This window comes from Pectinophora gossypiella, chromosome 5, assembly GCF_024362695.1.
Source record: "Pectinophora gossypiella chromosome 5, ilPecGoss1.1, whole genome shotgun sequence".
NCBI classification, from domain to species: domain Eukaryota; kingdom Metazoa; phylum Arthropoda; class Insecta; order Lepidoptera; family Gelechiidae; genus Pectinophora; species Pectinophora gossypiella.
The window spans coordinates 10,948,135-10,963,032 of record NC_065408.1 but is presented as its reverse complement, the minus strand read 5'-3'; the positions used below and the strand labels follow the sequence as shown (position 1 = coordinate 10,963,032).

Below are 14,898 nucleotides of genomic sequence, written 5' to 3'. Positions count from 1 at the left end.
ATGAATTATGTACACGGCATAACATCGCGTACAATATAGTACAAATACAGTACCTATTGTTACTACTGTTAGCACACTGTGAGTGAAATGGAATGAAACGAAAATGGATAATGGATGCGGTTGTCAAATGTGACGATTTGCTTACGTTTTCAAAAGGTTTACGTTTTAATTGTTTCCTTTAAATTTAATAAGAACCATACACTTCCTTTAAAGTTTTTAAGATTAAGAATTCCACATCTATATTACAGCCGTAAGTTAAGAATAAAAGCAGTATTTTTCGTCTTTCTATTGTCACCAGCAATCTGTTTCTGCAAAGAAATATCACTTATAATAGATTTATTATTGTAAATTATACCAGAAAATAACCATTATATCTGTGTATTGCAATATAAGAATGTGCTTAGACTTCCTAAACTCTCTAATACATCTTTCCAGTGCTTCATATAAAATGGATGCTGCAGATTCCCTTTTGAACAGAGTATCTCCTGGTAGAGAATTAGAAGTTGACCAGGAATTTCTGAAACCGAAGCCGCCGGGGAAGTGCGACATAGTGAACGAATGTCAGACCTTTCTAAAGGCTGAAGATGGAAGTGGCGATGCTCATAATATAACTAGCAATATGAGACCAAAAGATGGTAAATATTTGGAACTCACCTCTTTCATTGACTTGATATTAAATCTTATGTTATTTTTAAACTTACATTATTTTATTATGACACCATTACTAATTGAGGCTATAAATTATTATTTTGATGACTTTTTCTGTCTATGCTGATAGATATTGGTAGTGTTTATGCATTATTTTTTTGTACGTGATCTGTGGAGAATCCTAGTGGGTCTCATCAGTGAGTACTAATACACTCTTGGTACAGGTTAAATTATTCTTACCATAATAATTATGTTAAGTCAGTTGGAAATCTGTTGAAACTGCTTATAAACAGTTTATGTACCTGGTAAGTTAATCTAATAAGTGTATATCTAAGCTAGTGCACTGCCAAGGCTTCATTCTGCTTAGTTGGTTAAGTAGGCATGTTGGGAATAGTCAAATGATAGATTGAGGGAAATAGTATTAGTTCTTTTTTTAGCCAACTTTAGAAAAGCAAGTTTTTTGTGAAAAGTTACAATGTCTCTAAAAAGAAAAGTGGTGAAGCGTAGAAATAGTATGAAATCATTCTAAACATTGTTATTGTGGAAATGGTTTTGTTTAATAAATATGTATTGATTATGCAAAACAGTGTCATAAATAATAACTGTTATTACCACTTGACCATTAGGTTTCCAAAAGATTTACCAGAAGCATTTCTATTTTAATAACAATGCAGACTAATTTATAACTAAGAATATGACAAACATTATAAATAAGTACTTTATGTTTCAGAAAAACCAAAATTTGTTACATCCACACCTGATCAGAAGAAAGAGAACCCATCTGAAAGTCAAATAGCTGATTCTAATCCAGAATGTGATATTGAAGGTAAATTGTAATTTGTATAAACATGCAGAGACCCTATTCATTACGCATTATAATAATAGGGTAGTTTGCAACTAGACAAATCAGTTACTTTTTATTAAACGTCAAAACATCAACAAATTACTATAGAATTTGTATACAAAAGCAAGTATTATAATTGACAGGTGTTCCAGATCTTCCAATGGATGATGGTCTTCCCAGCACGGTCACAGTATTGGATGCCCCAGACGGTGGGAAGGTGTACTTGGTGGGCACTGCACACTTCAGTTTGGAATCTCAGGAAGATGTCTCTAGAGTAAGATTTTTATCGAAATACTAGCTGTAGCTCATGATTTCATCCATGTACACTTTGGTGACTACCATTAGGTCATCTAAGTTCATCTCTGGGAAGTACATTTTTCTGGCTCTGCTCTGGATCTTGGCAAAAAGTACAATCTTTTTTTCAGGTAATCCAAGAAGTGAACCCTCACATAGTAATGGTGGAACTATGTGAACAGAGAACTAACATTTTACTACTAGATGAGGAAATAATAATGAGGGAAGCTAAGAATATTAATATTAAGAAGATAAGGTTTGTATTAATTTATTTGCTATAAGATTAACATAATCTCTTCGACTTCTACAATGTGTTTGGGTTGATAAACAGCTGAATTTAGAAATAACACTTTCTGTAATATATTATAATAATAGTGCTTTGTTTTATTTTTCTAGAGCAACAATGCAGCAGAATGGAGTGTTCAATGGACTGATGTACATTCTACTACTGAATATGTCAGCACATATCACTAGAGAACTGGGCATGGCACCTGGAGGGGAATTCCGGCGAGCTATGGCTGAGGTATTGTCTAATTTGAACACTTCCTTTTTTTTTCTATCTATAAGCAGTGACGTTTATTTTTGAATTATTTTTTATGATTTATCTTTGCTTACCCCACGATTCCCGGCACCGTTATGTGGCTGAACGACACGTCGAAAAAGTGCCCGTAACTTACATAGAGTTTTTGTTCCTTACATTTGTTTTGTTGCAGGCAAAGAAAATCCCGAACTGCATAGTCCAGTTAGGTGACAGGGCGATAGACATCACTCTGCATCGAGCTATCGCGTCCCTATCGTGGGGTCAAACCATTCGCTTTATTTGGCATTTGCTCACATCCAACCAGACTATTAGGTAAGTTAAATTATCGATGCGCGATTCTTTAAAAAAAACTTGTATTTATTAGAAATAAAGGGTTTTGAACTTTTGAGCAGATGGCAACTTTAAATGCTTTGCTAATAGAATCCGAGATTTTAGTAAAACTCTTGAAATAAAAGAAATAAAAAATATTCGAAAGAGAGAGAAGCAGTTTTTAGTTTAGTAAAAAAATTGCGCCTTGTATCTTCGGGAATGTGGAGTCTCATAAATATAATGAAAATTTTGATGTTCCAGTGTTGAAGAAGTAGAGAAGTGCAAACAGAAGAAGATGTTAGAAGACATGCTGGAGGAGATGGCGGAAGAGTTTCCCGCCCTCAAGCGCGTGTTCGTGGTGGAGCGCGACATGTACCTGTGCCATTCGCTGCAGGTCGCCGCCTTGCAACCTCGTGAGTAGTTGGTACACATTGCGTTTGCGTTTGCTGGTGGGGAGCGAAGATTTGCCATTCTATATGTAGTATTATTCCATGTTATGGGCGGGCGCCAGTTAAAAGACAACTTACATTCAGACCGGGTATTTGAGTTCTCGAAACGGCCCATGTTCCTATGTAGTCACCTGGTTGAGACATTTCTGGTACATTAAGAACACTTATTGGTACATTGAGAGTACCGATGCTCGCCCCCAACGCTTTTTTTTGTAGTATTGGTAGGGAAGTAAGATGATTCCGTGATTCGGAGAGCACGGGCCCCGGCTATTAGCCGTAAAAACACCTGCTCCATACCCCCTCCGGTTGATGGGGGGAGGCCTGTGCCCAGCAGTGGGATGTATATAGGCTGTTTGTATTATGTTAGGAACCGTAGTATATTATGACTGTTTCGCCATGGAGTAACTACTTAGACGTTGATAACCATGTAAGCTGACATGTCGAAATAAGTTATCATATAGTCACGGTGTCTCACCGTGTCAAAATTGACAGTAATAAATTAACAGTACAAACGCTCGCCACCGGCGCTCTATTTGTCCGCGTTTTAGCGTCAACTTTTGTAGTATGTTTTACGAAGTATATTAGTTATTCCATGGTCATAGGTAAATTTCGTATGTTTTTTTACTTGTTTCTCCTCTGTGTGCATTGAGTTTTAATATTTGTGAGGAGATCTTAAGATAATGTTTTGGTTATAGGTAGAGAATCTTGCCGCATAGTGGGGGTGGTGGGTATAGGCCACGTGTCTGGTATCGTGGAGCACTGGGGCAAAATCAAGCCTCAGGATATTCCGCCTTTGCTCAAGTAAGTACACATACATAATGTGTCCATTCGATTCTCATCAATTCTACTTGATATCATTCACAGTCACTTTTAAAGATTTACACACTTTACACATAGTAAACTATCGGGAAACAAAACAAAAAGAACTAAATTAATACGGTAATTGTCTTTTACCTTATTTAACATTACGTACGTAATTACGTATCAAATCGTTATTTTTTTTTTTACTATGATTATGATTGAATACTCTGATTCTGAAGATGTGTAAAGAATTATGCATCCGACCAAGCTAATCCACTGTAAAGTAACTGAAAACTCACGTCATATAGGTACTGTAAAATAGGAATTTAATTACCTTTCAAGGGGGATCTTTAAAAAAAATTGCTTTACTTTTTACTGAAGTACAGAACACGCGCGGATTATCATTATTGTGTACAAAAATGATTGGTCCCCCGCTTCCAGGGTGCCCCCGCCGTCCCTGTCGACGCGCATCATCCGCGTGTCGGTGCGCGTGGCGTGCGTGGGCGCGCTGGTGTACGCGGGCTACAAGCTGGTGCCGCGCCGCTGGCTGCCGTGATGCTTGCTGCGCGACCTCTGGGGCTTCTTCCAGTGGTAGGCTGCTTTATTGAAACTATTATATACATAAAGATTATGGTATAATATAGCACAAATTACCCTTATTACTTTCACTTTAGGTATCATTTACATGACACATCTAGCCTTTTGAATACCCTGGCTGGCATAGAGCATCTCGGGCCTCCGCGGCTGGCTGGTCATGAAATAAAACGAGTGAATAATCAGTGTTAAAAATAATGTTATTAATCATTATGTTATTCATATCTGACCTTCACAAAAAAGTCACACCAGGAGAAATATTTACGTTACTTAAGTCATCTCCCTAATGTTATCCCGTTTTCATAAGGCCCGCTTACCTAACATGACGATTTGACATATCCGGTATATTACAGAAGCGACTGTCTGTCTGTCTGACTTTCCAACCTAAAGGAATAATCATTCAAATATAATGTAAGGTTACATACTTCCGAAACGTGTTTCTCGGTGATGTGGGATTCCTCACGATGTTTTCCCTCACAGCTGCTGAGCACGTGATAATAATTTATGAACCAAACGGGAATTCGAAAATAATTTCGATAATCGTTCGTTTAGCCCCGTGCTGGGTTTGAAACTGTCATAGTGAGAGTCGAGCATTCCTCCAACTGAGTTACCACGGCTTTCATTTACGTTACTCATTTACATAATCATCATCATCACCAGCCCATTAACGTCCCCACTGCTGGGGCACGGGCCTTCCCTATAGATGGATAGGGAGATCGGGCCTTAAACCACCACGCGGGCCCAGTGCGGATTGGTGGCTATTAACGACTCCTAATGCAGCCGGGACCAACGGCTTAACGTGCCTTCCGAAGCACGGAGGAGCTCGAGATGAAAAGTTTTTATTTTTCTGTGGTCACCCTTCCTATGACCGGCCTTTGCGAAAGTTGCTTCACTTCAACAATCGCAGACCGAGCGCGTTTACCGCTGCGCCACCGAGCTCCTCATTTACATAATACAATACAAATATACTTTATAATTTGTGTATTATTTACATTACTCGTATACAGGGTAATAAAGTAACGACTGTACGATAAATTTACAGAGCAGTTTTCTTTCCAGGATTATCGAAACTATCATGATAACGAAGACTACCAACCTGTTAAAAAAATTGTGGATTGGACTTGCTAACGTGTCAGCATTCGTAACGTTCGTGCTATATGTACGTCCTGTTTTGGTAACTTAGCTATTAATGTCATATGTATATTTGGAAAAATAGTCGTAATACTAAAGTTATATAAGCTATTCTAAAGATAAGGTACTTGTCAAAAAATAAGCTTTGGTTTGTATTATTATTTACGCGTAAATAATGAATTTATGGAGTGATTTTAAAAGTAATAAGCATATATATCGATCTTCCGGTTCAATCTAAAATTTTACGAAACTGATTTGAGTTTATTTTCATTTTTTTTTTTGCATTCGTGACGTTGTTACACCGGATGAATGAGCGATATGTTTTTATATATGTATGTATTTCATATTCGTAGATACATGCTTATGGCTGCTATGTGATTGGATATTACTTTTAAACATTTTAGCTCTATCTATACTAATATTATAAAGCTGAAGAGTTTGTTTGTTTGTTTGTTTGTTTGAACGCGCTAATCTCCGAAACTACTGGTGCGATTTGAATAATTCTTTTTTTGTTGGATAGTCCATTTATCGAGGAAGGCTATAGGCTAAAAAACATTACGCTATGACCAATAGGAGCAAAGACAGAGCGGTAAATGTGTAAAAAACGGGGAAAATTATTCATTTTTGAAGGCTTTCTTTGCGTGCGCTGCGAAAACGGTTCAAGATACACAAAAAATATGTATGAAAGAATTATTCCTCTATACATGATCTAAAAAAAAGTCCGCGACGGCATATGTCTATCTTTTAAGGTTTAGTCACAATTACCGTTTTTATGGTACCAAAGTTGGTCGAAATAATTTGTTTAAGTTGTATCAACATAATAATATTAATCTTTATTCAAATATAAATATAAATATGTTGTTGGTTAAGAGTACTTCATCTATACTTATAATAAATCTGTAGAGAGGTCAATTCTATACATTAAATATTTTTTAAAAATAACTATCAGGGGGTGATAAGTGGTCGATACTGATGCCAAAAATGCAATCAGTAAAATTTTTGTCTGTCTGTCTGTCTGTCTGTCTGTCTGTATGTTCCTTATAGAAACAAAAACTACTGGACGGATTTTAATGAAACTTGGTACAATTATTCTTCACACTCCTGGACAGGTTATAGTATACTTTTTATCACGCTACAATCAATAGGAGCAGAGTAGTGAAGGGAAATCCTTTTGTATGAAAAATCTAAACCGCTCAAGTTAGACGTTTGAAATTTGGCATGCAGGTACCTTAGATACCGTAGAGGTGCACTAAGAAAGGAATTCCCGAAATTCCCACGGGAACGGGAATTAGCGGGAAAATCCTTTTGTATGAAAAATCTAAACCACTCAAGTTAGACGTTTGAAATTTGGCATGCAGGTACCTTAGATACCGTAGAGGTACACTAAGAAAGGAATTCCCGAAATTCCCACGGGAACGGGAATTAGCGGGAAAATCCTTTTGTATGAAAAATCTAAACCACTCAAGTTAGACGTTTGAAATTTGGCATGCAGATACCTTAGATACCGTAGAGGTGTACTAAGAAAGGAATTCCCGAAATTCCCACGGGAACGGCAATTATCGGGAAAATCCTTTTGTATGAAAAATCTAAACCACTCAAGTTAGACGTTTGAAATTTGGCATGCAGGTACCATAGGTACCGTAGAGGTGCACTAAGAAAGGAATTCCCAAAATTCTCACGGGAACGGGAATTAACGGGAAAATCCTTTTGTATGAAAAATCTAAACCATTCAAGTTAGATGTTTGAAATTTGGCTCGCAGGTACCTTAGATACCGTAGAGGTGCACTAAGAAAGGAATTCCCGAAATTCCCACGGGAACGGGAATTAGCGGGAAAATCCTTTTGTATGAAAAATCTAAACCATTCAAGTTAGACGTTTGAAATTTGTCATGCAGGTACCTTAAATACCGTAGAGGTACACTAAGAAAGGAATTCCCGAAATTCCCACGGGAACGGGAATTAGCGGGAAAATCCTTTTGTATGAAAAATCTAAACCACTCAAGTTAGACGTTTGAAATTTGGCATGCAGGTACTTTAGTAAACTTAAAGCTTAGTTGCAACAGGATATTACAAAATTCCCACGGGAACGGTAGTTAGCGGGAAAAACATTTGTATGAAAAAATCAAATCTAAATAAAAGGAGAAACTGACTGACTCAGTGACTGACATATCAACGCATAGCCTGAACGGCTAAACGTAGGCATTTGAAATTTGGAAGGGACATAGCTTAGGTACCGTAGAGGTGCACTAAGAAAGGAATTCCCGGAATTCCCACGGAAACGGAAATTTGCGGGAAAATCCTTTTGTATGAAAAATCTAAACCGCTTAAGTTAGACGCTTGAAATTCGGCATGCAGGTACCTTAGTTAACTTAAAGCTTAGTTGCAACAGGATATTGCAAAATTCCCACGGAAACGGGAGTAAGCGGGAAAAAAACATTTGTATGAAAAAATCGAAACCGCGTAAGATAGATGTTTTCAATTCAATTCAATTAAATTATTTATTGCATTCCATGTAGTACAATGGGGTGTTACATAGGCATAGGAACTAAAACATGGACCCTGTAGGGCACAGCAACGTTGAAGGGAAGAGAGGAAGTGTGTATTAAAATTAAAACTCAATGAACAATCAATTAAAAAAAAAAATCAATTCAATCAATTGATTCAATCTAGCATGCATGCATACCTTAGTAAATATAAAGTTTATTTTTGGCTGTATTTTGAAAAATGGGAGTTATTGGGAAAAAAAAAATTATGAAAAAATCTAAACTGCATAAGTATGCACTCCCACACACACAAAGATCTCTCTCTTATATAACACGCCACGCGGACGAAGTCGCGGGCAAAAGCTAGTTTATTATATTTGTCTCAAACAAATGAGTTTATGGCATTATATCAATTAAACTGATTTTTATTACGACATTACATCCAAATATTTGTTAGCTGTCATGTTCACAATTTTCTAAACTATAAGCCACATTTTAAAATATTATTTTAGTTTCTGATTTTTTAAGTTAAAAGACTCAGTCAATTTAGTTAGGTGGTAATTTTTGTAAGGATGGGTGCAAATAACTTTGGTCCGACCTTCACACTACCCGAATTTATAATTGTATCATAATTTACGTTTTTAAACATTAGTTTATATTATTTTCAATGTCAATAATAATTAGATTTAAAGACTGTGATAAATTAAGAAATTAAAAACGAAAACTTCCATCCAATTATCATATTATTTATAGATAATTAGAAAAGTGTGTTTGTCACAGTTTTTGATGTTATTGTATGTATGAGCACCTGGTAAATTATTAAATGCTGTTATAATAATTTAATGTGTAACATATATGTATTTTGTAATTTAACAATTTGTTATACAAGTTAAGTTTATTGGTTCCAAGAACGACTCCAAAATTACTTTAATCTTTAAGTGGAGGTGCGTGAGTCGAGATTTGTTCACATTGTGATTGCTATACACTTATGAATTTAATAAATATCGATAGTAAATGTTATCTTTTATTTCAAAGGGGTTTTGTGGTTCCTGAGCCAGGCACTCAGTATTGAGTCGCTATTGCTGAGGTTTGTAATTTATAATCGATTTTCAAAAAAAGAAGTATTGAAACTCCTTGCTTAACTTAGATACTTTTTGTATTGTACTGGCTCAGAATGAAGTCTCTGGCATATTGTCAATCATTTCAGTAAAATCATCTAAGTCAGCGGGTATGCCACTACAAATTATTTACCTTTACAAAATTCCATAACAAAATTTAGTGTACAAAATACAGGTCATGTTCTATACTATGATGAAATTTACGTGTATAACAATAATTTGATAAAATATGAGACTCCAAACATGTACCATTTTTAGGCAGTTGTTGAAGACAAAGTATGTATGGGACACAGTTCTATATACGCAAAGTCTCCACCGACCACAATACGAACGTAAGACCATGTAAAATATATAATATTATAGTTCAAATTAAAGAATCTGGACACTTATAATTGTGGTGTGATAATTGACGTAAGATAAAGAATTCGGGCAAAATCAAGGGCGTCGTGAATAATGGCTAGCGTCAACCAAACGAACATATCTGTTGAAATACATTCTTTATTGTATAGCAAGACTGTGAGAACTGAAATATGACCCTATATTTTCAGAATCGGCAAGTTATTCAAGCAGTTTTCCGATCCCACAATCAGCGTCCTTCTTACAAAACGATCCAAAAGCTACAGTGGTATTATTGGGTACAGTCCACTTTAGTAAAAAATCTGTCGAAGAGGTTTCCGAAGTAAGTGCACCATACCCGCTTCCTAATTTTTCATATGTGACTTGTTTTATTTATTAGTGTATTTTTTTCAGATAGTAAATGTTTTAAAACCAAATGCAATACTAGTTGAATTATGTCGTCAGAGGGTATCACTATTAGAATTAGATGATAAGAAATTTTTAGAAGATGCTAAAAACTTTGATTCTAGAAAATTAAAGTAAGTTCAATTAAATTATTTTCAATATTCATGCTGTAGCAGCTGGGTGACTTTACGACATAATGTTTCTGATTTAACAGAGAAGCAGCTAAAGGTCAAAATTTCGTCTCTGGTATGTTACATGCAATGTTACTCAAGACGTATGCGGACATTGCTAAGGAGTTGGGCGTAGCACCGGGAGGAGAGTTTAGAAGGGCATATCATGAGGTTAGTCAAGTACGTCTTATATTTTATGAGTCGACACAGTATCTGAGAAACACAAGACAGTCAAAAGTATCTACTTATTTTTATTCAAAGTAGGATTTGTTCACATCCTACGTCTCGGCGGATGCAAAATCGTGTCCGTACGATTGCCTTTACAAAGTTTAGACACATATATTTTTCTGATATATAAGTAGAATCCATATTAAATACCCTTATTCATATTTTTACTGTGCACCTACACAATATGCTAAACTATACATATATGGATACAGCCAATTATAAAATTGTTTGACTAGGTATATCACAGTCTGGGAACTGTTAGAGCAAGTGGTTTCATATTACATATTATATTTAGGGCACTGACCGTATTATAGAAGCTGTAGGTCAAAATGCCTGTAACATTTCAGATGAAAAAAATACCCGGTTGTAAGTTGTTTCTCGGCGACCGACCCATCCAAATAACCATCGCGAGGGCGTTTCAGTCGTTGAGTGTTTATGAACTGGGTCAAGTGTTATATCACCTCACCACTGCGAATCCAAAACCTTTGGAGTACGTAACTTTTATTGATTACTATTTCATTCTTATCGGACCGGTACCGGACACCGGACTTGCACCAATGAGTTATTAATTTATTGTAAATGCAGTTTTCACTAGCATAGTTGGCTCAACCATTATAGACGGCGATACGGCTCACCACCTATCACGTTGGTGACAGAAAGCTCGGTGAGGTATGGGTACTAAGTTTTTATTGCGATGGATGTACCTGACTACCCCAAATGGGATATATTCGTGAGCTTATGTTATCTTATTACGTTCTTTATAGTTGACGTTTACCACTGAATAGGTTGGTATATATTAAGATAATATAGAATGCACCTAAACATAATATTTGTGTATTTCTTACAAAGCTGAATATTATAAAATACCTGTTTTCTGTTTCTTATATCTTTCAGGCTCATGCGTCCCAGGTAAGAGTTTGTAAAACAGTTGCACAGTGTTGTCTTAAATAAAAATTAAAATGTGATTTCAGCAAGCAGCAGTTAGAAAGGTACAAAGATAAGGATTTTGTTCAGGCGCAGTTCGAGGAGATCACGCGAGATGTGCCTGCCTTCAAGAAAATATTCCACGTGTTCGTCGACGAACGAGACAAGTGTTTAGCGTATTCGATACAGGAATGTGTTCGGACGGGTGAGGACTGTAGGATAACATATTTTTTCTCGTAATAGAGTTCACTGAACGAGAGCCGTCAGTCATAGAATAAAGAATACTACTTCTTCTATCGTGTGGGTTGTGAGATGAATTCCCAACATCATCAACCCTGGTGTCAGGGTTATTATTGAGCCGCCAAAGGCCCCTGAAATGGCTTACGTAAGGACTACTTACTTTCATCAGTAAGTAGTAGCCGGGACCAACGGTTTAACTTGCCCTCCGAAGCACGGATAATCTTACTTTTTGCACAATCAGGTGATCAGTCTGTAATGTCCTAACCAAACTAGGGATCACAAAGTGAATTTTGTGATATGTCCCCACCGGGATTCGAACCCGGGACCTCCGGATCGTGAGCCCAACGCTCAACCACTGGATCACGGAGGCCGTTAAGAATACTACTTATAGTACGGTAACTTTCCGACCCGCCCCCTCTGGGTCTTACTTTCTGTCTGTCTTGCTTGCATCTACGCGCACGGTAAGAATGAAATTTTCGTAATAAGTAACCGGGGTGTGCTTCCACTGAAGCCCCCCAATTAGGGAATACCAGCCGAGGCAAATCTACAATACGATATGCGTCAAAAAAAAAAACTGTTACGTCGAATAATATTCCTTATACAACCGGTTTTTTGTCAAATGATATAACTAGCGTGCTTCAAAAAGTTAAAAAAACTTTAAATCAACTTTTTTGATGATATATAGTTTTCTCCTTTATAGACTCCTTTATTTATTAACTACTTGCTGTTTTTTTTATTTTACGAATTTTTATTTCTTAATATTCCAGTTCAAAAACCGCGCGTACTGGCCGTGGTGGGAATGGGTCACGTAGATGGTATTGCAAAATATTATGGCAAAATGAGCCAAGAAGACATTGTACCACTATTACTGTAAGTTTTTTAGTTTGCATTTTATTCGTATAGCTGTTTTAGTAATTATTAAAATTAGCTTTGAAGCTGGTAAGTACTCAAGTCCGTCTCTGGGGTTTAAGAGTCACTTTTAATTTAAATCAGTCCAGCCCGCGGTCTAGGCATGAAGCATAGAGCAAAACAGACCTCCGCGGACCGAAGGACTAACGCAATGACAGATAGACAGACCAGACCATACCTATTAGTTTGACCAGAAATATAAAAAAACACCTTGTCACGGGGGCGCATAGGTCTTATTAAGAACAAGCATTCACGTTTTAGCCGTAATTGGTAAGATTGTATATGTTTGGTCAGCTTTTACAATAAAATTTCATTTTGGATAGTCGCTGTTAACTTGTCGGAAAATTAGGTAGGTACCTGTACTTTTTTTTATTTATTTTTATTACTTAACACATTCATTCGGCTTTTGCAGGCGAGGAAATTGATTGTTTATAGTATAAACTGCCAAATTGTGTAAGTGAACCACATGAGCTTGGGCATACCTCACCGAAGCCGAATGACTGTGTGGTATGTTTTATTTATTGTATATTTGCGATCGTACTCAACGTACTTAATAAATACTTATTATTATTTAGAGTAGGTTTCCACTGAAGCAGTGGAGACGGTCAGAATCGACCAACCACGGAGTGCGATAGAGCGAGACAGAAGTCAAATTCAAATTTGATGTTGCTGTTACCCTTGCGGGGATTCCTTATCATCTCGCTCATCTCCGCTTCAGTAAAAACTCACTTTTGTTATGTACTCATTGAGTACCTATTTAATGTCCTAAAATCAAGACCATTTTTTAAACTACAATAATAAAAAGTACCTATCTATTTGAGTAAAGAAATCTTTAGTCACAAATACAAATGGTGACTGTTCCTATGACTTGTGGTTCTGTTACCATAATAAAGATTACGAGCGTGAATTTATGTGTGTATTTTTATTTTGGGAAATAGAGCTTTCAATCTCTTCAATTACTGTGCAAAGAGCTTTCAAGCTCTTCAATTACTGTGCAAAGAGCTTTCAATCTCTTCAATTACTGTGCAAAGTAACTCATTACTAATCATGATTGCAAAGAATATAATGTTTACTTACATTTGTTGTTTGGTTCGCCTTATTTAATTTATTCGTTGGATGATTTCGAAATTACAAAGACCAATTTTTTTTTCAGCTTGCCGCAGCGGCCAATGTACTCCATACTATTAAGGAAAGGACTTAAACTAACATTTTACTTTTTGATATTTTCCTTTTTCTACAGACTTATATTTGGATAAAATAAATAAATAAAACTAAACATTATATTTTTTGTCTTTATACCTACCTAGAGATTTTTAAACATTTTAACTATACGTTTATTAAACATGATTTACCTAGAGATTTTTAAACATTTTAACTATACGTTTATTAAACATGATTTAATTTATTTGACATGAGACTGTGGGACTTATAAAAAGGCCCATTTTCCATCTGGCGGAGATTTCCTGCTGAGCGGAAGATAGAGACAGAAAAAAATTGTTAGTTTCAACTTCAAGTGTCTAAATGAAAATACAACTCACATTATGCTCATAATCGATATTAGGGTGAACAGCGCCACAAGTAGTTAACTGGTAGATACAATTTAATGGCACTCCCAAAGACGTAAAGTTATATTCGTAAATATCTGCGGCAATCGTGTTTTAGTTAAGTATCTAATTATTTTTTTGTTTCTTAGAGGGCCTACTTAGATCGATGGCACTGCAAAATCTGTACGGAGTCAAAAATACAAGAACAGAACTAGCTTAACGCAAAAGGAGTCTTCCAAAATCTGATATACCTTCTTATACACTTACCTACTATTTTTACTAATATGAGCAAACTGTAAATGTATTAAAATTACATTTCGATGCTGGCGCCCGCAACTAAGAGTTTTAATTTGTACTGTAGAATTTAATTACACCTACGGTAATGTTGAAATTGGGCAATCTGCAAAGATCTGCAATCTGCAAGTCTAAGTCCGACCTGTTGACTTCTTCGGTACGCTCATGTTGGTTTGGATTGGATATAATAGTCAGTACTAGGTAAAGAAAAGTCCGGCTCCAGGGTTCGAATCCCGGTGGCGGCATTGTCAAAAAATAATTAGAGATTAAAGAGTATATAAGTATAAAAACTGTTCCCCAAAAATATATAGTTGGCGCTGTACATGATGGCACTGTGTGTTGCCTTCCCTTCTAATTTCATGGTTGTTTCATGGATAACACACTATGCAGATTATGCAATTTTTTTTGGGTATAAATGATGACGCCATCCATTATTCTCTCTCTCTCTATTTAAGAGCTGCGCTCTTGTCGGTGGAGTAACCGCCATTCCTCTCTTCTTCCCGCCAAAACCTTCACCTCCCGATACGACACGACCTGCACCTTCTCTTTTATTTGTTTCATAAATGTTATCCTAGGTCTACCCCTTCCTCTCTTCCCTTCAATTTTTCCTTCTATAATGTTTGTTAGAAATGAATCG

At 36.3% G+C, this 14,898-nt stretch overlaps 2 protein-coding genes across 5 annotated transcripts; both read left to right on the top strand.

Annotated features, from left to right (window-relative positions):
* Positions 1-24: 24 nt before the first annotated feature.
* LOC126367166 (traB domain-containing protein-like) lies at positions 25-9,108 on the top strand. 4 transcript variants are annotated; one of them, XR_007566447.1, is made up of 12 exons: positions 91-250; positions 436-635; positions 1,379-1,474; positions 1,636-1,766; positions 1,918-2,042; positions 2,183-2,309; positions 2,500-2,639; positions 2,898-3,049; positions 3,781-3,886; positions 4,328-4,477; positions 5,540-7,391; positions 7,526-9,108. XR_007566447.1 is itself a non-coding variant. In XM_050010580.1 (11 exons), exons 2-10 carry the CDS (start codon positions 449-451, stop codon positions 4,440-4,442), a joined length of 1,179 nt encoding a protein of 392 aa, XP_049866537.1. In that variant the 5' UTR covers positions 25-156; positions 436-448; the 3' UTR covers positions 4,443-4,477; positions 5,540-9,108. The 4 variants fall into 4 exon arrangements, 3 of the variants coding, with proteins under 3 accessions (XP_049866537.1, XP_049866538.1, XP_049866536.1); XM_050010580.1 differs by having other exon boundaries at positions 25-156; positions 5,540-9,108; XM_050010581.1 differs by having other exon boundaries at positions 1,645-1,766; positions 5,540-9,108.
* Positions 8,666-14,108, top strand: LOC126366958 (traB domain-containing protein-like). The gene is made up of 8 exons (XM_050010301.1): positions 8,666-8,669; positions 9,733-9,890; positions 9,962-10,086; positions 10,167-10,293; positions 10,698-10,840; positions 11,322-11,479; positions 12,282-12,384; positions 13,577-14,108. The coding sequence occupies exons 1-8, from the start codon at positions 8,666-8,668 to the stop codon at positions 13,677-13,679; spliced, it is 921 nt and encodes a 306-aa protein (XP_049866258.1). The 3' UTR covers positions 13,680-14,108.
* Positions 14,109-14,898: the final 790 nt, after the last annotated feature.

Excerpts from the sequence above, each read along its gene's own strand:
- LOC126367166 (XM_050010580.1), top strand. The coding sequence starts at position 449 with ATGGATGCTGCAGATTCCCTTTTGAACAGAGTATCTCCTGGTAGAGAA. Across the intron at positions 636-1,378 it reads CAATATGAGACCAAAAGATG|AAAAACCAAAATTTGTTACA; the intron begins GTAAATATTTGG and ends TTTATGTTTCAG. Across the intron at positions 1,475-1,635 it reads TCCAGAATGTGATATTGAAG|GTGTTCCAGATCTTCCAATG; the intron begins GTAAATTGTAAT and ends TATAATTGACAG.
- LOC126366958 (XM_050010301.1), top strand. Across the intron at positions 9,891-9,961 it reads CTGTCGAAGAGGTTTCCGAA|ATAGTAAATGTTTTAAAACC; the intron begins GTAAGTGCACCA and ends TATTTTTTTCAG. Across the intron at positions 10,841-11,321 it reads GCGAATCCAAAACCTTTGGA|CAAGCAGCAGTTAGAAAGGT; the intron begins GTACGTAACTTT and ends ATGTGATTTCAG.